Source organism: Vespula pensylvanica, chromosome 1 (genome assembly GCF_014466175.1).
Source record: "Vespula pensylvanica isolate Volc-1 chromosome 1, ASM1446617v1, whole genome shotgun sequence".
In the NCBI taxonomy this organism is placed as follows: domain Eukaryota; kingdom Metazoa; phylum Arthropoda; class Insecta; order Hymenoptera; family Vespidae; genus Vespula; species Vespula pensylvanica.
The window spans coordinates 12,750,123-12,774,896 of record NC_057685.1 but is presented as its reverse complement, the minus strand read 5'-3'; the positions used below and the strand labels follow the sequence as shown (position 1 = coordinate 12,774,896).

The following is a 24,774-nucleotide window of genomic DNA, read 5'->3' as shown; positions in this document are numbered from 1 at the left end:
TCTCTTTTTTTTGGCTTGTCTCCCACATTCTTCTGTTTCTTCTTTGTGCGCCTTTCGTCTTCTAAGTTCTTTCTCTTTATGTTCGTTTCGTTTCGTTCTTTCAAAAACACCGCAGCGACTCGGTGTTCCCGATGAGAAACGTTAAAGTAAACTAACGCGTAAAGAATAAATACTTCAAATATATAGATCTCGTAGAAATATTAAAAAGAGTTACATATGGTGATAAAGGTAAGTATATGAAAAAAAAAAGAATTAAAAACAAAAAATGTTATTTCGAAATTACCATTAAAATTTACAATATCATAAGCGGAATATTTCCCAGCGATAAATCCGATAAAATGAGATTTCGATATTTCCCTTGGGATTTTAAGTGTTTATATTTTCATTAAACGATGCAACGTATATTAATAAAGGTAACAAAAGATGAAAAAGAAAATATAAATGGGAAATAATAATCAATCTACATAGATGCATTCAATATATGCGTGTTTGTGTGTGTGTGTGTGTGTGTATATATATATGTATATGTGTATCTTACGCATTTATATGTCTTTCTCCGTTTCACAGAAATCCGTATAATCATTTAAGAATATCCGAGTCACAGGAGCTTCAAGTATTTGAGTTTAGGTTCTCATTATACGGTAACTGTATATCCGAGCTGAGAAAGGAGAAATATGTTATCCAGAGTGCTTGGGAATACCGTTAATTAACAGTGTTGTAATAAGGGATATTAAGATTTCATACACCTCTTGAGACGACAAAGAAAACTTTGAAAAACGAGCCACGAATTATACCCCTTCTTTAATTCCCTTTTTTATCCCCAGCTTGTCCCCAACTTGTCTTTTTTTTTTTTTTTTTTTTTTTTTTTTTACTAACAATTCGTACAAGTCTTAACCACATAATCACGAGTAGATTACAATCAAATTATTATTGAAAGAGTGCAAAAATATCTTCATCCTCGATACTAAGATAATTTTAGAATATTTTTTAAACGGAGAATTAATCAGTACCTTCGAATAATATGATAAATGATAGTCTATTTTAAAAAATTAATGAAGAATCGATTATAAATAAAATAGAAATTTTTTATCCATGAAATTCGTTCCTACGAATCCATATATTCATCTATTTATATAATATACCTCTTCTATTTGTTGATCACTCGTACGCTTTGTAATCAATAGTATGTCAATAACATAGAACGAAATACGATTACCAATTGAACTATCGCTAATGAAAGCCAGGTGCACCATTAAGGTAAAAGCGAGAAACTCTTACTCTTCGGTAATGAGATGCATATGCAATCATAATTTCTGATCGAGGATCGAAGTTCTCGATGCGAATCACTGAACTTCTCTTTGTTCTTGGGAATAGTCGTTTTGAGAAAATGAGTCCGTCGAATGAAAAACGGTAATAGTAACTAAATTCAAATCGATTTGAGAACGAGTAACAAACAGCTCATGCTCGGTTATTATATGTGTTTCAAACAGAGATCCAAATCCTATCATTGCACTACATAGACTTGCTTTATTGTAAAGTTGTAACAAGTACAATCGAAAGAAATTAGTCACTTAGTTTTAATTTAATATTTAATCTGTTACATTGTCATTCAACGTGTATGTCTTCTGTTTCGTTTGTATATAAGATTCTTGTTTCTTTTATACAAAAAAATAGTGAGATCGATCTTCTGACTCACATACTCACGAATCGATTTTTTATTTATTTCTCGATCGTGTTATTGGAAATAATGTAATCGATTCTCAAGCTCAAATTCCTCTGAATCGATTCTACAGCTATTTTTGTAACATTATTGAGTATAGTCTACTGTATAGTGACAAAGGATATAAGACCCATACATTTCACATCTGCTTCCCTGTGCATCTGCTTCCATACCAATGGTAGTTGCAGTATTATTCGTTGTTATATTGATGATATCGATCCTTGACCTTAAATCCCACAAAGCGATACTTCCACTCTACCCTTATAGGAAAGTTTACCTTTATAGGAAAGTGTAGATTACAAGAGCAATGTAATAAAGGACTTCTAACTCATATGTCATAGATATGCCTCGTTCTTTTAAACTTTACGTCAATCTGCTACCCGTATCTAAGCAATAATGAGATTGCTTCCTTGATCTTAGCATCCATTAACCAATTTTTCATTAATTATTCAATTCAGAAATCTCCCTTTTGATTAACGTATAAAAGATCATACATTTTGCTTGGCTAGACTTATATAATAATTGTGATACGTATTTGAGTTCTGTTGGAGTTAGATAATATCGTGATCGAACATTAGGCGTTAATCGATTTGATCGTTATCGCGAAATATCACACTTGTGTTAAATTAAAAAATTACCGTACCGTATCGAATAATTCTCGTAGAATTAACACCGAACATCTAAACTAGAAACGTCGTTGTAAATATGAATAAGATTTAACGATATCTGTCGATTCCGTTAAAAAGAAAAATCAATTCTATAGAATAAATTCTTGTGTATCAGACAAGAAATTTACATTATTTACAGAATATCCATTTTCTGTCTTTGATATCTTCCCGAAATTCGAATCCTTCCAATTTCTTTAATCAGGAATCCATTTCCTCTTGGATCATAAGAAATTAATCCATTGTACTCACCTAAAGCCGAGCTACGTGAATTTAACATAGATGAAAAAAAAAAAAACTGGTTACAGTTCCCTTCTTCGAACATATTATTATCCAATAGTCAAACTCGCGAATATCTTTTCGCGAAAAGTTAACGATTCTGTACGAAAACTATTGTTATATACAAGTTCGATATTAAGAGAAGTATGGTGTCATGTATGCAGTTACATAGGGAAGAGCGCATCACCTCCATTTTCTTCTTCCTTCATAGTTTCGGCTACTTTTACTCCTAGGATCTCGTTTGTGCCTATTTACTTTGCGAAACTTCAGACCCTTGCGTAACGTTCTCTAAAGTTACTATGACACGAAGGAAGTCATCTAGAGAGTGAGAGAAGAGTAGGTTCCATCATACACTGCTGAATTTGCTTTGACGGATTTAAATCAAGTCTATGGTTAATGAATCGTAGTTATTAACTTTCTTTCTTTTTAGAAACGAGACAATGCTTCGAACATTCCTCTGCTAGATTCATTAAGAGTAAAGAAGATAAAAAATAAAAGAAATTGAGAGAAAATGGGGGAGAGAGAGAGAGAGAGAGAGAGAGAGAGAGAGAGAGAGAAAATCAATAGATCTCGAACGAACATAAAAGATAAAAATGCTATTTTTCTTTCTGTGAAATTCTCTTGCGAAGAATCTGAAAAATCGTTTCGTTCTTTGATTCGGTAATCTCTTTCTCCCCGCCTAATTTCTACAACATTTCTGGTAGCTGTTGTTATTCCAAGCATAGCGAGTTCTTGTCTTCGTTGTCTTCTTCGTCGCTTTCTCTCCGTCTTAACTCGAAGATTTTTCAATCGTGCTGAGTCTTCGTCGGGCGCTCTACCTTCGACGTATCCAATTTAACTTTTCGTCGTCGACTCTCTTCGTTCGTTCCGGATGAGACAATAAGAATTTTTCTTTTCCCTACTCTTTTTCTCCTTCTTTCTTCCTTTCTCTTACACATACACAAGGAAGAGAGAGAAAGAGAAAGAGAGAGGGCTTCCACACTAAGTCGGTTGACAAGAAGAAGAGAATCTACGAAACTTTCGTCGTCCGCTTACCTTCTCTGCAGAAATGTCTCACCGACTACTAAAATCGTTTTCTTCCTGCAATGAATCATCGAATATATGTATATAAATATTTATTTCATATATATTTATTGTATGTAAATATATATTTTTGGATTATTTAAAAAGAGAGAGAGAGAGAGAGAGAGAGAGAGAGAGAGAGAAAAAGTGGAACGAAACTGGACATCGCGGAAGGTCGCTTAATTAGCAGAGAAATAATTTCTCGGTCATTAAGCAAGCGGCCGTTTCGGTAAAGGAGGCGAGAGAATATGAATAGTCTAGAGCTCTAGGAGAAGACAATGGCCAGGCCACGTCGTCTCTGATGTATGGAAGGAAGACAATAACGAGACTGGGATCGACCTCTCTTATCTTCATCCTTTCTTTTCTTCCTCTCTATCTCCCTCATACACAGTATTCTCATTTTTATTCTTCAAAGAGATAGTTAGCGAGACTTTTATAATACCAAATTCTAATCACTGGTTACTACGATTTTAAAGGTATATATATATATATATATATATATATATATATATATATATATATCTGTAATAATGTCTCTGGTGCGATATACTATACTTGCCGAAATATACATTCTCTTAAAATCAAAGGCTACATTTTATGACACTTGTTGAAATAACGTGTAGATGGAAAGAGAAAAGGGAAAAGAGAAAGAGAGAGAAAGAAAGATGGTAAAGGTAAAGGAAAAAGATAAAGTGACAGAAAGGTAGGAAGCATGCACGGGGGACGTGCGAAAGAGCTCTCACGATTATTACCTTTACGAAAACTGCGAGAGCAGGTGCAAGAGCGAGGGACGCCATCTCGCATCCGTGTCTGATATACGAGCAAGCTGGAAGATTCCACGCGGCAGTGCTTGCGTTTCCTTGCCTTTTCCTGCTGGATATAACGTGAAAGTCCTTGAGAATTGCAAATGTTTCATCGTCTCTTCTCTCTCTCTCTCTCTCTCTCTCTCTCTCTCTCTCTCTTTCTCTCTTCAGCTTTCTGAACCGACAATTTTCCATCCCTACGTTCGTTCCTTTCAAAAGACGAAAGACGAAACTGTTGCACAGTGTGACTTCTCGTCGATCTAATTAGACGAATGTCATAATGACCATCACAAAATCTTTAAATCTCTATTAAAGAATATGCTGAATTCTATAAAGTCTAATTAATAAACTTTGTATTTCAAAATTGTTCCTTTGCGAGATTTATTTTATAACATAACGTAGTCCTAACTTGTTTACTAGTCTACAAAATCTATTAGTAATACATTCTTGTGATTTATATGGTATAGTTTCTCATAAGGTATATACTATTAAGTTATATACTATAGTAAAAATAATACTTCATTGTTTTATATTATAAATATGGTTTCTAATGCCTTAACTTCATAAAAAAATTTTTCATACGGAACTATATATACTTTCGTTTCACTGAACATCTTGCTTTCTTTAATTATATCTACTGATTGGGACTATGATATCTTATACCAAGATATACATATACATCAGACGTATTATATCTTTTAAAATAATCTGCATCTAAAGTCATTAGCGATTTCGAAATAAAGGAATTTTCTAATGTTTTGAACAGGGAATAGATGATATTAGTCGTAAATACAAATTAATAAATTGTAAATACATCATTGAAAATATCGTCTTTTTCAGTATACTATTCAATACACATAATACTGTAAGATACACATTTGTATTTTATGTTTATTATAAATAATATATAATTAATAATTAAATAAAAATATTTAATTTATAATTAAACAGTATGTAATTATAAATAGCTTAAAGTATGTTATTTAATTAATAAAATCATATTAGTTCTTATAAAAATGTGATTATTTGATATGACTCCAAGTACATCAATTTATAAATGTAGTAGAATCGCGTTATTTCGAATTTTATTTAGCTAGATCAGTGATCTGTTACATTGTGTATGTGACTACAGTATTCTACGCCCTTATTTTACTTTTCTTCGATCTGATTTGTTATATTGTGTTTGTGACCGCAGTATTCTACGCCCTTACTCTACTTCTCTTCGATCTATCCTCTACCATACTATTTTCTTAGACATCCAAGCTCCTCCATGGTTCAGCAAAGACTCTATCTTCTTTTTTATGTACATACGTACATACGTACATATGTACATCGCAGATACAACATTCTTCTATACATAGATGCAACTCTTTTCGATTCTTCCATTTCTTTATACCGAATAGTATCGAATCTCGTAACAATATTTATATATAGTACCAACGTACTTACTTAACTATGGGTCTAAGCGTACTAATAGAAATAACTATTATTTACGATCGAATTTAACGATAAAATCGCACATAAAATCGAACGAAAGTAAATAGGTACATACTCTCGTGTGTATCGAAATGAATGGTGGAAACGAATATAGTCTCGTTTTTTGAATAAAACGACGAACGTCGATTTGTACCAGCTCAATATTATGCTGCTTTCGAATTTGAACTTGAATGTTTTTTTCTTTCTCTAGTTTGCAAGATAAAAATAGATATAAATTTGTATTCGATTACTTGTAGGATAATATCTATACCCTATCTAAAATCGATTCTACTTTCTTCGAATACCTACTTATAACCAGGGATTATAGATTAGGAAAAAAAAGAATTACACCACTTGGAAGATATTACAAACTGTATGTAGTCTTCTAGCGTATCAACGTTATCGTTGAAAGGAAACTTGTGAGACCCTTTTTAACGCTTTTAAAAAAACTTGGATCCTTGGCTAAAACGGCGGCTTGAGTTTCCATAAAGCGATTTACGAGGACCGCAGATTTACCGTATATGAAATTACGCGTCCCACGCTTTTTCACTGTATGTTCCTCCTGACTTACGGCGCTTCGAAATAGTCATTTTTCGTCGTTAACGCTCCGGCTCGTTCGCGCGAACGAAACGACCCTCGTTCTCGCGATATTCTCTATTTCCTCGTACCGTACGGTAGGATGGAGAAAAAAAAGTGGCTCGATATCGAACCAACAACGATGAAGGTTTTGTTGGAAAAAAATAAATGAGAGAGAGAGAGAGAGAGAGAGAGAGAGGGAGAGAGAAAGGGAGAGGAGAAAAAAATCACGTCACGTTATGCACGCGACGCATTTCAAAACGCGTTACGCGATCGAACAGATTCGTCGAAACGCGGCTGGATGACACCAACCGATTCCATTCTGTTCATTCTCTCTTTTTCTAGCTATCGTTTTGCTCGTTGGGACGACGCTCGTTGACGGAATTCTCTCCTCGCTCCATGGCAAATATGAATTTAATGGCGGTCGAGGGGAAAGTACGAATCGCGTACTACGTACGACGGTCGTGTTGAAATTGCATCGCGCCATTGCTCGAATAAAATCGGCTCTATGCATCGTTTCGTGCTTTGCTGATGAGAAAAAATCACTCTGACAGCGCATAAAAGTTCGAAAGTGGATATACGAATACACGTTTCCTCATAGTTGCTTTCCTCTCGTAGCTAAGCGACTCGCTATTAATATTATTCTGTGGAAGTTTCGTTGAAAAAATTTTGGAATAATCTTTTTTTCTTCCTTCTACCTAATACGTTTAGGAAGGCATAAACGTTAACAGTAATCTAACGCAGTCGAATAATTTTTGGATTTATCGATATTAAATCTTTGTATCTTAACGTAGCTTGTACGAAACATAAGTGGAGATTCTATCGAGTGGAAACTATTGATTCGAATTGTATCCTACGAACGTTATTCATATGCTTTTATATGTTTAAGTACTATTATTGGAAATTTCTCATGCTTGCAAGATATATTGGTTTTTATGTTTTCTTTTCACTTTTTTTTTTTTTTATTTTTAGATATTCACGCTTTATATCAAAATCCTATTAACGCATAGCTCTTGACACAATCCGGATTTCATTGTCGTGCACTTTCTCAAAATCAGATTTTCTTTGGTACGATCGAGTTTGTAGGAAACTACCGAGCTCTTCGTCAATCCATAGAACTTGCCAAAAATCCATTATTCTCCCTTTCCACGCTACAACTTCCTTCATCTTCCTAGAGATTTCCTCGTTTGCAGGGCGTCCTACGTCTATTGGGAAGTAAAGTGGCAGCATGCTTCGAACAAAATCGGTTATCTCAGCTCTATCTGTAAGGAGAGATCCTGCAAGTAGAAGGATTTTACGAACGGGTCTGGTACAAAAAGGTCCTACTGAGATTAAATTCAATTGGGTGGATTAAACGCGAGCACGATCGTGTCGTAAATTCCCAGTCTTTCCCTCTCCTCACTCAAATGCTTCTTCCCTTTCTCTCTAAATACTACTAGAAGTCTAGCATCTAGTAGTAGATAAGTGTATACGGGGAAAACAAAAAGTTTGCTCACAAGAGAATCTTCGAGGACTTTATCGCGCGTTGCTAGCATATAAATAGAGGATGGGAGGGAGGTAAAATGAAGAAGAGAAGATAGGGGTAAGTTATGTAAGATATGGAAAAAGGAAAACAAAAGGAGGATAAGGCGAACGGTGGAAACGAAAATAGATTCATTTGTGCATGGCGAAGGCTCCTTTTCTAGGAGCTACTGGCAACGAATGAGCTTACAAGCCTCTCCGACAGAAGTTGGGCATTGTGGCCATGTTAGGATTTCCCATGCGAGGCGTACGTTACGTTAAGTTACGTTACGTTACGGCGCACCATGAAATATGCAACGCTATCTGCTACCGTGGCCGCAACACTCTGGCGATCCACACCCTATTTCCAAGCAACCCAGAGCCAGCCACCCTCTGTTCATCCTCTGACCACTAGCTATCCTACTCTACCGCATAGATAGCTCCACTCGAGTTGGCTCATGCTGGCTCCGCTCTTAGCTCGGTTCCTTCGAATCAAAGGCGACCTCCTTTCCTTCAAGATTCCGAAATACATCTCCTGAGATCAAATCGATATATCGATTACCTACGTATGTACTACTACTATGTACAAACTAATTTTCTCCATCGACGCGATTGCTCACACCGTACTCCTTCTCTCGGTCGATCGAGCAAATCGACGCATCGCGTTTGCTCGCGCGACGCAATTAACATCGACGAGAAGCAAGCTCGACTGACCTAACGAGCTCGAGTATGCAAGCATTTCCTATCGAGCTGCAGAAGCTCATGTAAATCCTATGTCTCTCTATCTCTCTCTCTCTCTCTCTCTCTTTACATACACACACATATACAGATCCAAACACACACAAACGTTCTGTCTCCTACGACTCTCTCGTAACGCGCTGCTGCAGCTGGCAACAGATAAGGGCGCAGTCTATAAATTAATTAGTCCAACTCTCTAAGACCCAAAAGCCGCATGCGCATAGGTCCTATCTAAATCTGCATTAAGCTACCTAGCAGCCTAGACAAAATTTACAGCGTCGCCTTACTCGCTATTCTTCAACCCCCTTCCTTTCAAAATCTAAGATTCGATCGAAGAATCCTTCCTTCTCTTAACTTCGATGAAATTTGTAAAAAGGATTAAAGGAAACTTAAGAGACAACGGTATTCTCTAAAAAACTATTCAGAAAAGCTCACGAAGATTTTTCTCATCATTTCTATTTCTCCGAGCCAACCACGGGAATTTATGAATGCCTTCTGGATTACGAATATCTCCGGTATGCAGGAATATAAGGTATTACAAGACTAAGAAGACGTTCCTGAAAAATGTTCCACCCTTCTCATTCCCCGGATCCTCCCCAAGAACCGATCTTCTCCCTTCTTCTGTGTCGGACATATTCATTTTATCGCGGATATCCATCACTAGGAGACGTTCCCGTAATCCGTGACTTAAATCGTGCTGACAGCTTCCAACGTTTTGCTCGCTCAACGTCATTAATGTGGATATACATAAATTAACGTAGATATGAGCATTAACAAAAAATATGGACTATGGGTGTTGCGTGAGAAAAATAAATTACGTTGACTTGAAAAAATTCAGATTTCCTTTTTAATTTTTTTTTCTTCTCTTTTTCTTTCATTCTTTTTCTACTTTTTTTCTGTTTTTTTTTCTCCTTCTTTTTTCTTCTTTTTTTTTTCTTTTTTTTTTTTTTTCTTTTTTTCTCTATAATAATAAAGGCGAGGAAAATCCAATGCGAGACAAGACAAAGAATATTAAAGAGCAAATTTGCAGGTAGAAATAGAGAATAAATTAGCGACCGCTTATCTTGGGTAATTGTAAGTAAGCGATTCATTACGTTGAAACGTTCAAAGTTAAACTTCGTTTACGTTCTTGCTTCCGCCGAGCTTTCGTATTTTCTATCTTTTTAAATTTTTCCCCAGCCGACGACTGCATGGACGAAGAGCAATTTATTTTATTTTCGAATAATAATATTACGTATAACCATGTCGTCAAAGGATCGTGTTTTCTCCGTTCTTTTTCGTTATACATTCGATATCATTCGTCGAGAAAGGAGTCGAAAGACGGCGAAAAAAGAAAGAAAGAAAGAAAAAAAAAAGAAAAAGCAAGAAAGAAAGCAGAGTAGTCGCTGAATTTCTAGCATATTTCTCGCTCGTTTCCTTCGAGTAGGTAGACATTAAAGGGGAAAACTATAGTTTACTCTTCCGCTCGAAAGGAGTTCGCATATCCCAGCTGACTCATATTGTGTAGGACGTTTAATGGCGCAGTAAATTCTGACGTTGCCGGCTAGGTACTCGTTTCTTTTTGTGCGCGAGCTAACGGCGCTTTAAGGGAGCCGCTCGAGCGAACGTTAAAAATGATGTAACGGCTCGACGTAAGCGTTACAACCAGTTCCGCGATCTTAATGTTCCGCGACGGAAAAGTAACTTGATTCTACGCTGTTGCTTCATCGAAGAAACTGACTCTTCCTTTCGGAATCTTACATGATATTTTCTTGTAGTAGCGATAAAAAGAAACGAGAATTTCTTATCGGACTATATCTAGGTATCTCTATGTTTTGTAGGGTGAAAAGCGAGAGGATGAATTCGAAGGGATAGAGAAATAAAAGTATCGAAAAGAGAATACGACAGTAGTATCTTTGTAAAGAAGAGCTCGTCAATCTCCCGCTCCTCCTTTGAATATATGCGAGGACTTTGATATGTAAGATAGTCTCGCGAAGAGGACACGAGATGACGCGAAGAGTTGCATCGATATAGTACGGAGAGGTAGAAGGAATAAATTTAAATATCGCCCGACTCCTTTGATATGTTAACAAGACCCGGTTGTAACCTAAGGTGGGTTGGCCGAAACGGCCACGGTAAAATTCTTTGATAGCGATATCATCCTTCAACGTTTTTCTATCCTTTTCTTTTCTACCAGTTCCCAACTCTCGTTCTAGCTCATACTACTCGTGTATTATTTCTGCCCTTTATGTTTAAGAGCTCGCCCGTCCCGCGATTTATGTTTTCTGTGCCGTCGCTTTCCACCTGTGCGCGAATATATGCAAATGTTATCCCGTGGAACGAGCCGAGGAGCTTTCTTTTCTCTTCTACCTAGGTACAACCTCGCACCAACCCCTTCTATATCTTTTTCATCCCCTATCCGTCTTTTGCCGTCTCTCTGTGTTCTCCCTTTCTTCTCTTACTATTTTGGGAAAAAGAGAATAATAGGAAAAAAAAAATAAGAATAAGAATGGGTATTAGAAACGAGATTATTAACTTCCTTTTTGAATAGAGTTTATGTAAATTTCTTCTTTTTCTTTTTTCTATCCTTGCATTATCGTTATCATCATCATTATTATTATTATCTTTTGTTTTCTCGATGTTTTAAATCGAGATTTGTGAGACTGCACCAATGGGACAGACCAAAACTAACTTTCATTCTATTGTATGCTTAAATATCTTTGGATTGTAGTTTATCTATTGACGATTGCGCTTTTTTTTTGTAGTTCTTGTATAAGCAGCGTGTAATTGTATGATGATGATGACAATGATAATGATGATGATTATTATTTTTTTTTAATTATTATTAATATTATTATTATTTCTTAATTGGGTACGATTTCTTCGTGACACCTTGATTTAGCCTTCGTGCTTGCGTCAGCAACGATAGCGAATAAATCGATCTCAACTTTATTTTATCGTCGCATCCTCATCTATTTTTGTTGGAAATTACTCGTCGAAGCGTTACCGTTCGACGAACCATCCGGATATCGATCTGCTTTACTGCGAGGAGAGAAAAGAGAAGAGTTCGTTGCTAATCCTAGCCCACGCTATATCCTCGCGTCGCACTGCAGGACTTTTACTCTCGACGAAAAAGTCGAGTCTCGTAAACGAGCAATATCCTGTGTGTATGTATATATATACATATACATATATATATATATATTTATTTATACATACACATTTATGTATATATGTATACGTGTATGTATGTATTTATGTACGTGGACGGCAAGTTGCCACTCGAGGATCCATTTGAATATTTAAAGTTACACAGCGCGACACGCACGAAAACTTTGCCTTCCGTAAGAACGCTCCTACGTAAAAGAAGATATATATAGTATGTGCCTGTATATGTGTATAATACGTGCAAGTCCAAAGGAACGATCTTTCCGAATTTTTCATCGCTTGGTTCTTGCTATCCCATAGCAATTTTTTCTCTCTTTACTTTACTCCTCTCTCTCCCATAACTCCTCTTCCTTCTTCTCTTCCCTCTTACTTGTTCTTCTCGACACTCTCTTTCTCCTCCTCCCTTTCTTTCCATCCCTTTTAACTTCTTCCAACTTTCTTTCCTCCTGTCCATCATTCTTATATCATTCCAACGTGCAACACTCCTCTCGCGTTATTTCCCTTCCTTCACGACAGACAAAAAAGCGTTTATTCGTCGCACGTCAGACTTTCGGACGTGTCCCTTTCTTTTCCTTTCTTCTTTTCCGTTTCTTTCACCCTCCCTTTCTTTCTCTCTTCATATCTTTATATGCTCTACCACTCGTCGCCTCTTTCTCATACGTTCTCACTTTCTTTTACTCTCTTATTCTCTCTCTTTCTCTTTTTCTGTCTCTCTATTTCTCTCTCTCTCTCTCTCTCTCTCTCTCTCTCTCTCTCCCTCTCTCTCTATTTTCCTCTGTTTCTCTCCGTCCTTCTTTGCGTGACTGATGAAACTCATAGTCATATAGGTCGGATTCTCAGGGTGTACGAAAATATCTATTCCCTAGACTTTGCCTCTTCTTATTTACTGCTCGTTCTACGAATAAACGTAAGGGAAATGAAACATAGAGGAGATGTTAGATAGGAAAAACTTAAGAAGGAGAATCTTCTCGATAGATGATATTAATTAAATTTCTTCGAGTGGAATCTTTCGATCGACTAATATATTTAATTAAAGTAATTAATTTAACGATTATGTTACTACGTTTGAAAATGATATATTGAACTTTAGAAACTAGTTAAAAGAAATTACTATATTATATAGTTTAGTTTTGAGAGATTTATACAAAAATTGTACAGTTTGAAAGCAATCAACTTAACTGCATTGCATACGTCGATGTAGTTAACAAACTTTTCGATGACAAATACATATAACGTACAAACACAAACACATAGATTCAGTTGATGAGTCTCTCAGAGGCGTCATTCGACTCGTACGAACACGTCAATTTTCGTCGAAAAGGTATATGCGTACCATAGTATGCGATAGTTTGCTATGTTGATGAAGAGAAAGAGGAGAATGAGAACGATCGCTCGCTCGTACATATATCCTACGGGTTTCCCCATTTACGAGTTGACGAGAAATTGACACTTCCAGGAACGATGTCGAAATATCGGTTATTTTCGTTTCCGCGCCAAATATTTCGCGTAGTCACGCGATCTGAATGCATGTGTGTGTATACACACACACGAAGCCCGCGTGCGTGCACGCACTCACACACAAATAGGTATATATAACACTTGACAGATTCTTCCAACGATTTACACTTAACCGCTCCCGAAACATTACGTCGCTCAAATCGATAATAGCTTTCCTTCTTCCCTTCTTTCTTACTCTTTTCTTCCTTTCTAAAATCGAACAGAATTTCAGAACCTTTTTCTTTTTGTTATTTTACAGTTTGGACAGACAACAACCATTCACCTTTCAATTGGGTGTTGGCCAAGTGATTAAAGGATGGGACCAAGGTTTGTTGGATATGTGTGTAGGTGAAAAAAGGAAGTTGGTCATTCCACCGGAGCTTGGTTATGGCGATACTGGAGCCGGAAATGTTATACCTGGAGGTATAGTAATAATTTCTTATCAATGATATTATTTGATAGACGATTTAAAGATAATTGTAATTATAGTTATCGTCACTCGTTTATTCATTGTTTTCAATGAATGGAATGTAGTTTAGCCATTTGAAATTTTTTAACGTCGGATATTTCGAAGATCGCCGATTGTGTAGATATGAATAAACGAAATCGGGGGAGATATTACGACAGAGCCAGCTTAGTGGATGGAAGAGGATCGTTAGGATCGAGATGGGAGTCCAAAATGCAATTGCATGAAAATCCAATAAAGCTTCGCCCGTTAAATGGGACACCGTTGTCCATGATCGTTCGTTCGAATCGACAGCGATGCACGCTTCGTTTATTTTTAAGATAGCTACGCTCGTAAAAGAACGAACCTTCTCATTTTCGATACGTTGCAGACTAGTCGTGTACGTAGTTATTTTATGAGAGGTCAAGAAAAAACAAAATTTATGTTATAAAGTTGTGTATATATGTATATACATACTTTACATACTTCGATAACGTTATATCGAAAATTTGTTTTACATAAAAACCAAAAAAGAAAGACAAATAAGCAGGAATATTGATTTTTTCTATACAAATACCCTTCGAACGATGTGAAACTCCATACGTTTGTTAATTCCGCTCGTTTGAGCGGGAAATAATTAAACGGCATATTTCATTAGTACCGCTTTAATCGCGACGGTCGATTCCATAATTAATAGCGGAACATGCATTAATCGAACGGCGACAGTTCGTTAGCTCTCGGCCAAATATTCCATTAACTGCTACCGAGATTTGGACATTTTTATAGAAATCTATTGACGATAAATTTCGTATAGAAGAGTTTGCCATTAGAGAAATTCAACCATCAATCGTTCGATGATTATGACTATAGAACATGATACTATTCAATATTTAATTCATAATTAAATTGTATAGAAATCGAAACAATAGTACGAACGATATCGATATCTTAATTATCTAGTAATTATGTCATTATTTTATTACACAAAGAGTAAACGAAATAAATGAACATTTTCTACGTTTCGGTGTTAACAACAAAAGAAAAACAACAAAAATACATTTTTTCACTCTTCTCTTATCAAGCTCGATTTCCCGGTAGTTATGTTTATTGGTATTGTCTAGGGAAAATAAATTTCAATAATAACGGTAATAAGAGTTATCGAATATCAGATTTATAAACAAGAGTTACGGTCAATATTGACCACCAGCGAGCAAAACGTTGTATCATTTTTTCTCAGGATTTTTCTATAGCACCTGACTCTCTTCTCTCGTTTTTTCTCACTCTTTCTGTCCAACTCGCTTCACTAAGCTACTTCGATTTATTCCACGTGTACGTGCACCTAAACGTCTATATATGTACGGTTTCGTATATGTATGTGTGAAACGTGCAAAACGTGCAAAAAAGATAGGATTTCGACGCGAGACAGAAGAATCGATAGCCCATAGAAATGATTTACGAGGATGCACTTGCTAGGAGGTAGGACAGAGTGTCGTATATAACACTTTCGGCAAAGAAATCCCATAAAAAGTCAACCGAATCACGACTTATGATCTATTTAAAACAATCTTATTTTGATTAACGGGTTGTCTTATTCCCGTAGTTTGCTATTACATTTAACAACACTATGATCGTCCGTTCCGAAAATGGTTCTTCCTCCCATCTTCCACCCCCAATCCTTTTCGTCGTATACACTTCGCATTTCTTTTATAATTCAACGGGGTAGAACTTTCGATTGCCAATCAGCGATCGATTCAAAAAGAGAAAACTTCAAAGCTATGAGAATGGAATGAAATTTTAGTTGACGTATGTACGAATGAATGGATGAACAGATAAAACAAAAAAAAAACAACGAACTATTCGATAAATGTTCAACGTCGCGAATCGGAAACTCTGTTATACCTATCGGATATACCTACATACATATATACATATGTACGAGACTTTACATCGTGAACGGAAAAATTGCTGACAGCGACGTATTGGATTTTGATCGGATTTCGGCCAATCAACGGGGTCGAGTCAGACGGAGTCTTTCCCTCAAAACGACAGAACCGTAATGTACGAGATATAACATCAGATGATTCTGATAAAAACGTTACATTTGATCCTATTTTCTCCATCTCTTCATTAAATTTAATGAATAATATTTAGAATCGTTTGTTAGCATCAAAAAGGAAATAAATATCTCGTTAACGAATCGAAACGTTCGATTACAGGTGCCACCTTGACGTTCGATGTTGAACTGATCAACATCAGCGATTCGCCACCAACCGCAAACGTCTTCAAAGAGATCGACACTAACGACGATAAGCAACTCTCCCGCGAGGAGGTGAGAGCAATGGCAAGATCATTTTCATTTTTTTTTCATTTGGGTGCTGGTCGACTAATCAACGAATAATCATACTTTGTCTCTTTTAAAAAGGCTTAATAACAAACGAAATCGATCGAATACTTTTAACAAAATCGATTCGTTATCTTACAATGTTCATCTGAATTTTGCAAACTTGACACTTATCCATAATTGTTATTATTGGTTATTAAAGAGTATATATTTTATTCATGAAACTTGTCCGTTTCGTTAATACAGGTCAGCGAATATCTAAAGAAACAAATGATCGAAGCGGAACAAGGTAGTCCTGATGACGAGGAAGTGAAAAAGATGCTGGCCGATCACGACAAACTTGTCGAAGAGATTTTCCAGCACGAGGACAAAGATAGAAACGGTTTCATTTCTCACGAGGAATTTAGTGGGCCGAAACACGACGAACTTTGAAGACTCTTCGCATTGATCTACTTTCTCGAGCAACACGTTTCTTGGTCGATCGTGGCAAATTTTAAAGTTTCCAACGATTCCTTTCGTACGTCATTCTGTCTTTCTGGAATTTCGTCAACGACGACGACGTTTTCGCGTCTAAAAGAATTTTAAAGAATACATCGACAAAAACAGAAAAACAAAAATTTACGATCGGAACGAAGGAGCCAACAATTTTGTTCAAGTCCCTAAATATTTTTCGATCGGACGTAAAGTCGCGACGACTGAGACGAATTTTAACAGCTAACCATCTTAGATGCATTTTTGCTCGAGCGATCGCACTACGATATACATATGCATATATTTACGAATAAATATATAAATAAATAAATAAATAATTGCGTGTACGCGTGCGTGTGCGTGTGGGTGAGTGTACGCGCCTGTGAGTGATCAAAAGAAAGTGTCTTTTTTCTATACGATCGTAAATGTTAGCGCTAATTAATCGCAACAGTATACGGTATATCGAATCACGAACAACCGTAATTCTATCATCGAAAGATGTCCGCAAACTGTCCACATTCTTCTTCTCTTCTTTCCTTTACAATCAACATCATTTTATTTATTTAATATCAAGAATTTTAATGCACATTACAAATTGTTCTATTTCTTTTTATCACGTTTATTTGATTCTATTAGACCGATAATGGTAATGATCTTCTTTAACTACTTGAAATTGACGATTAATTAATTAATTAGTACGAAAGATATAGGATGTCAAATATGTAAGCGTACAAGTGAAAAAAAAAAAAAATACTGCACCGACTCGTCAATTATTACACGTCATATCTCTATATTACACGATGTACTTACAAATAAATTTCTAGCAATCAATCTCAAGTAGGTAGAAAAGATTTCGAGATAGGACGATTTATATCGTAAAAGGAGCTTCCATCGTTTCTTACCGTGAAAGTTTTCAAAGATCGAAAGTGGATAGTTCGTGGAATATCGTTCCTTCTCCCTTCAAGTCTTCTTCGATCCATTTTCAACGTTGCACACTATTCAATTCTTATTACACTTATCACAGAAAAGGATAGAAAATATCTCGAGAATGTGAAATATAATCGAACCTGACCATCAGGTTGCAAAGCCAATCCCCGTCATCGCTATTATTAATGTATTTTAACGAATATGTTTTTATTATTACATTATATTGTATGTTGTTAAAGCTGGACGAAGGTTAATAATAAATCGTGTGTTTTAAGCACAATTTGTTATACACGGTTGTTCATCTTTTTTCGTTAGTTCCTCCCTGTTTTTTCTTGGCAATTTATCAAAATTTTTTAAATGTACAAAATGAACGTGCAAACTTACCTTATTCTCTTAGGTTAATAAAAATAAATAAATAAAATTATTCAAAGGATAGTAAATCGATGAGCAAAGGATTTAACATTTTTCATTTTTATTTCAAAAATCATTTACGTTGAGAGTTACAGTAATTAATGCGTACGTACGACACGATAATGTAATAACAATTAAATTAATTAAATTATTTCTATCACCCGATAAATCACACCGTTACAAATCTTCGTTGTAAAATTCATATCGAAAACGTATCGATTTCGAAAGAGGTTCTTCCTATTTTTTCAACAGGCACAAAACGAGGCACGCAATCGTCCCTCACGTTTATTTATTTATTTTTTTTTTTAAATTTTCTTTTTATATATATTTTTCTTTCTTATTCATCAAATTCATCCATCGACCGTATGTATAAGCGATTTACATCGTAGCACTGACAAGAGAAAATCGGAAAATTCATTGAACTAGCACAGGCACGACTAACTTACCCTGTTACGATTATAACCAATGGCAGAATATATAATATTATATATTCAAAGAATATTACTCACGAAAGTATCAATTAATATTGTTTATATCCGTCACCCTATCTTTCTTTTACGAAAGCCAATTCTTCTCGTATACGCGAAAATAGTCAAAGAAACAATTTCGTTTCTTTAATTTGGATAGATTAAAAATCTTTTCATTCGTAAAATAGTAATTCTCACTGAAAAATGTAGGTATTTAGGTTGTATTACCTACATACGTTCATACATGCGTATGAGATCGCATGGAGTGGTTACGTGTTTTCAAATATTCTCTAAAAATTTATTCGATCTAATAAAATAAAAGAAGTAACCTTACCACGCGAGGTAAGAGAAAGAAAAAGAAAAAAAAGAAGAAGGAAAATAAAAAGAAAGAAAGAAAGAAAGAAAGTCTTTAACAACAAAAAAAAAAAGAACAAAAAAGAAAAGAAATATAAAGGATCATTTGATATAAGGACTGATAAAGAAATTTGGCAAGATTATGTCATACAGATATCGTTTTTTGAAAGCTGTATTATGTGGAGGACTCGTTCTTTCTCTCTCTCTCTCTCTCTCTCTCTCTCTCTCTCTCTCTCTCTCTCTCTCTCTCTCTTATTCTTTCATTCATATGTCCTCCTTGATCGTTTTTCACGCTCTACGCGTGTCATCCAGTAGTCATTCGTCGTTCTTTTTCATTTCTGTCGCCTTGAACCGCCAAGAATCTTCGTAAGAAGGACGATTTACATAGTAGTTTGCTTGGACCACGCATGCTCAACCCTCGCTCCCTTCGCTACCGACTTCACAGCGAATGAGAAAGTTCCCAGGGGTTGTAGGGGGAAAGGGTGGATATTATCACAGTCAATAGCCCTTGATATAGGCGGCGATGTGTTTCTTCTCCTCCTCTGAGAGGCCATTCTTCAACGTTCTACGCACTGAAAAAGAAATCCCTTCGAGATACTTAATAGCACGTAGCTATGTACATAAATATACATATATACATATACGTACAGATACATGTCAAGTAAATAAAGTATTGTCATAATCTAACTCTTCTCGATAATTTCATGAACAATTTTCAACGACATATTATTTTCTATCTTAATGAATTATTCAACTAAATATTTCCCTATAATGATCCTTTTCTATTTTCGTATAAAATTCTTTTCAAAAAGAGCCGATTGTGTCAATATTTTTTTTGATCACATACACACACACAGACAGACAGACAGACAGAGATTTGTTAAATCGTTGAAACAAAATTATTTTCTTTTCATTACTTTCATACAACTCTATCGCCATGCTTCGTTTCAATTTTCGACATTCCACGAAGCTCCGAAACTAACATGCTAGTTAATCGCCTGGTAAATAAATTAAATCGTTTCTGACGTGCTCGTATTTTCCACGAAGTTCTATAGTTAATATTTATTCTATCGAGCAGAAGAAAGATTCTCGTTTATTTCTTTCCATCCTTCACTCCTCCCCTTTTTCATTCATTCCTTCCTTCCTTCCTTCCTTCCTTCCTTCCTTCCTTCCTTCTATAGTAAGACGTCGGACGTGGAAGATATCTCGTTTCGTGTGCGTCTTAATCAGAAGCAGTCATTATCCTACGGTGCAATCTTCACCGAAAAGAGTTAAACGAGGAAGGAAAAAAGGCGATTCGTGGCTCATTTAAATGTTAAATACGAAACGGAAAATACGCGGCAGGATTCTCGCTTCTCGCTCATTTCAACGGAAAAAAAATAAAAAAAGAGAAGAAAATAATAGAAGAGATGAGGAGAGGGAAGAAAAAGGGTTGAGAGAGAGAACAATAATAATAATAATAACAATAGAAAAGAACTTCTAGATGCTTTTAGCAAAGGAGAAAAATCAGAGAATAATCATCGAGTGGCTGACTCGTTTTCCTTATAACGATTAATCCAATTTATTGGATTCATTTTAGCCATTGTCCTTGCGTAAAAACGTTTTCTTTAATATTCTTAATCAACAAACAAACATCGTTAAAAAGAGATCATTGTTTTTTTTTTCTTTTCTTAGATTATCTTGTTTTCTTCTTATCCCATGACATGTTGTCGATTTTATAGCCGATAAATTTACGAAGAAAACAATGAAAACATACATATCTAAGTAAGTACTTTGTTCTCGAAGTTGTTCCGAATAAAAGATAGATAGGTATATATGGACGTAGGAGTGCAGAAAACGAAAGTATACCTTAAAAGTATCCGATTAAAACTAACTACGATTTCTTTTATCTACCGGTAACACAGCTCCTTTATGTCGTCTCCGTTCCTCTATCGCGTTTTCCCATTCAGTTTCACAAAAGGAAATAGAACGTAAGGTCCATTGTTCCGATAACGAGGTATAAAAAGAGAGTTTTCGATAATAAAGTCGTATTATCAGTGAGCAGAGGAACGTCGAGTTGTCTGAGATCGTTTAAAGAGAGGCATTACTTACCTCTTCGTCTGTTAAATCTCTTGGACTTAGCAATTTAATTATCGATAAAAGAAAAAGAAAATAAAGCTAAAGGATTTTCTTTTTTTTTCCTAAGGGAAAATAATTCCATTAAAAATAAATGTAAACCAATGGTATAAGCAACCATTATCGTAATACGATGATCGATCGATTAATTGATAAATCGTTCGACAAGTATCGAGGCGTGGCTCGTCAATTATTTCGTCGGTGAACCTCTCGCGAACATTCGAATCGACGCAGATAACACATCTCGTAAACGGATGTAGCTGCTGCTACTTCTATCGATTATTTAATCGATATCTCGATACGAAAATATCATTCCTATAATAAAATCCTTTCGAACTGGAATAATAACTCTTGACTTATTATTTTTATTAAATTGATTCAAATCAACGAATAAGTCTTCAAATTTTTTTCGAGCTTAAATCATAAGCTTCTATATATAATTTATTATTCAGAAAAGAATTCTCTTTCGAAGTTATTTAAATTTTTTTACGACTCATATATAATACTCATTTAAGTTTTTTACGATTTAATTCTATTCGAATAATGTCATATTAACGTATGGTTTAACTTGAAATATATTAAAGAAATATATTCAATATAATAACTTTGTACTGTGTTAAAAATTATATCATTTATATGAAACGTCAAAATATTTTAAATTATTCTCTCCGTAATTCCTAAATATCGAATGAATTTTTCAATTTGACGTTTTTTGATGCCGAGATTAATTTATTAGATATAAAGTAATGCGTCAAATTTCATTGCACGTTAAAGAAAAATCTATCAATTTTACGTAGAACGAAATTTCCAATACGACTTACTGCTTATATACAAAGAAAGCAAATCTACGAGTTATATATGTGCTATATGTACATATGTATGTATATATACATATACACGTATAAGAGGAAAAAAGGACATAAAAACATACACATACGCGATGCGATGAAAGCATCTTCTCTACGTGTTCGGTATTTGTACCAAGCGAAAACTTACTTGCTTTATACCAGTAGGCTAAACTTTTTACTTAAACCACCGACACAAACACATCTTCGTTTCTTCATTCATAGTTCTATACGTAGGTCACAGATAGAAACAAGATGCCCCACAAGTTACGGCACGTTACCCGGAGATTAATATTGAGTTAAACGTGGCAATTAGGAGAAAGCTTTGTGAGTTACACGGATTCAACGAAGACACATGCGCAAAAGCGGTGAGCTCCTTTTGCTAGTTACGAACGAAGGAAAGAGAGAGAGAGAGAGAGAGAGAGAGAGAGAGAGAGAGAAAGGGAGAAAGAGAAATAACAGACAAATAGAAAAGAGACAGGATCTTGAAAAAACTAAGATGATAATGCCAATGATGATGATGATAATGATGATGATGATGATGATAATTGTCGTAAAATTAAAGAGGGAAAAAACAAACACCTTATTATTTCATAATAAGAAAACGACGCAAGAGAGTAAGAAAGAGAGAGAGAAAGAGAGAGAGTTGAAGCCTTCGTCGCATGCCATGCATGAAATGAAAAACGAAAAAGAAAAGAATGGATGGGAAAATCTAAAAGGCGAAAAGGCGAACCTTCGTGTGGCGAAAGGTGATCCTTTAGGGTTGATACCCTTCCGGCGTGGTGTTGTTCTCCCGTGTGCGCGATCGCTTCACTGTCGAGCAGAAAAAAGAAGAAGGCAAGAACGCTAGCCAGCCTGTTAGCTACCGTCACCGGTATAACTATTAAATTAATATCACCACACCCCCTTATTAAAAAAAGCCTTCCACTCGCTTGCAAAAGGATCTTCGAGATAGGAAAAGAAAAGAGAATTCTTTTCGAATTTATATCGAGAAGGATCCTCTTTTCGAAGGATATAGAAGAAATTTAATACGTGTTTGCACTAACGATAACGCGAAAGAATGGCTCCCAGTCACGTCGCAACGTACACGAGCTTATCATAAATATAGCAAAAAGAGAGAGAGAGAGAGAGAGATAGAGAGAGAGATAGAGATAGAGATAGAGATAGAGATAGAGAGACAGAGAGAAAGAGAGAGAGAGAGAGAGGAAAGACGAACGATTCTCCCCGGCGAATGAGCGGATTACACCGAGATTCACGTACAAACTCCCCAACGAAGGATTATTCCCTACGTTCGATGTACCTATACCGATCGATTACAAAAAAGGATACGCGAAAGGCTCTTTCGCTCGGCGCGTACCAACCGGAAAAAGCGCCGAGTCTTTCCGTAATCCCCATACATTATGCAACGACATCGCTCCGGATCGTTCTTCTTACCGCTTACTCACCTTCTCCCTTTAGTATCTTTTTTTTTTTCTTTTCCGGCTATTGTTTCTCTTCTTCTCGATGCCATCGTGAAGCATCGTGGGAGTCGAATAGAGAAGTGCACTTACAAATAAACTCTAACAATTTTCCAATTCGGATTTCGATTCATCGATAAGACGATTATTAGCAATATTTCATCGATATTGTTAAATATTTAATAAATCGATAATATTAAGCACATCTCTATATCGTTATCTTCTATTATATTATAATTATAATTATAAGGTAAAAGAAATGAATAAGAGAGAGAGATAAAAATAGAAAGAGAAAGAGACAAAGAAAGATATATATATAGAATGAAAGATCTGTGCTCTAAAGGTGCATGGAAACGCAGGAGAGGCCAAAAGGACGAAGATATTAATCGTGAGTTCGATCTAAGAGCGTCGACACTCGAGAGTCGCCTAAGTTCTACGTTTATCGATCGCTCGAACTGCACTTTCTCCTCGTCAGCTTCTATCACGTTCAGCTATTTCTTTTTTCTCTCTTTTTTTTTTTTTTTTTAATTACCAGCCTTTGCTGATGAGCCGGTAAACAAAATTATAAATAAACGTGGAAGAAGATAAAAAATAAAGTAACAGAGTGGAGGTGCAGGGTGCGGGGATCACACTTACAAGACTTACGATCGGCGTGTCTCGTCCTTTTACGTTCCCTCGGTGTCGTCCTCGTAGCTGGCGTCTTCGTTGCAGTTTTTACGAGAGATTCTAGAAGCTCGTCATCGCCGTCGGTGAGATTACCGTTCGTACCTTCATCTCTCAGCAAAGGTCCCAGCGTGGTGCGTCCTGAAAAGTATAAGAAGTTTATACTTCGTTTAAAAATAATGAAACAGTTGCATAATACAATATCGATTGATTAATAAAAATACTATGAATTTAATAGAAATATCGAATAATAAAACAATAATATATAAATAGTATTTATATATTATTGTTTTATTCTTATTGAATTATTATTGAATAATTGATGAAAAATATTGTCTATTATTATTAGATTACCGACAGACATTATTTATTGGTTAATTCGAAATTGTACTGTTCAATTAAAAATACTGAAAATTCAGTAGAAAATTCTGACATTATTCATCAGCTAATTTTAATGTGCGTGTACATAATGAATGAAAAATAAAAATATTATTTTTCATTTTCAAAATACGTATATTTTCGTAATAACCTTGGAAGGATAATACACGAAGGAGAAACTGAAATTGGTTAAAATAATTCTAAATAAATAATTCAACCGAAGCCGGCTAACAAAGTCGAACGACCGTTGCTATTCTTAAATCTTTGCTCTCGAGATCTAACTCTTGAAAACGTCAACATTTATCTAGCCTAACGATGCTAGCAGGCTAAAGGAGTTTACAAAAATGAAGAATAATTTTCGCGCTTTCTTCTTGTCTCTTAAGAAATACAACGCAAAACGTTTATCCTTTTTAAAATGGTCATAGATGTTTTTCAAA

General features: G+C 35.5%; 2 protein-coding genes across 6 annotated transcripts in view; one reads left to right on the top strand and one right to left on the bottom strand.

Annotated features, from left to right (window-relative positions):
- Nucleotides 1–17,936, top strand: part of LOC122629907 (FK506-binding protein 2) — a 37,046-nt gene extending 19,110 nt beyond the window's left edge. The window contains exons 2-4 of one of the 2 annotated variants that reach the window (XM_043813843.1): nucleotides 13,723–13,886; nucleotides 16,125–16,249; nucleotides 16,496–17,936. In XM_043813843.1, the coding sequence (XP_043669778.1) occupies nucleotides 13,723–13,886; nucleotides 16,125–16,249; nucleotides 16,496–16,681 (475 nt within the window). In that variant the 3' untranslated portion in view covers nucleotides 16,682–17,936. The remainder of the gene's footprint in view (nucleotides 1–13,722; nucleotides 13,887–16,124; nucleotides 16,250–16,495) is intronic. The other variant, XM_043813926.1, reaches the window with a different exon arrangement.
- Nucleotides 17,937–19,103: 1,167 nt separating this feature from the next.
- LOC122629281 (FH1/FH2 domain-containing protein 3) overlaps nucleotides 19,104–24,774 on the bottom strand; it is a 62,915-nt gene continuing 57,244 nt past the window's right edge. For 2 of the 4 annotated variants that reach the window (XM_043812662.1, XM_043812579.1), the window contains 3 exons: nucleotides 23,933–24,100; nucleotides 22,573–22,719; nucleotides 19,104–19,451 (listed from right to left, as the gene is read on the bottom strand). In XM_043812662.1, the coding sequence (XP_043668597.1) occupies nucleotides 19,378–19,451; nucleotides 22,573–22,719; nucleotides 23,933–24,100 (389 nt within the window). In that variant the 3' untranslated portion in view covers nucleotides 19,104–19,377. The remainder of the gene's footprint in view (nucleotides 19,452–22,572; nucleotides 22,720–23,932; nucleotides 24,101–24,774) is intronic. The other 2 variants (XM_043812746.1, XM_043812826.1) reach the window with 2 other exon arrangements.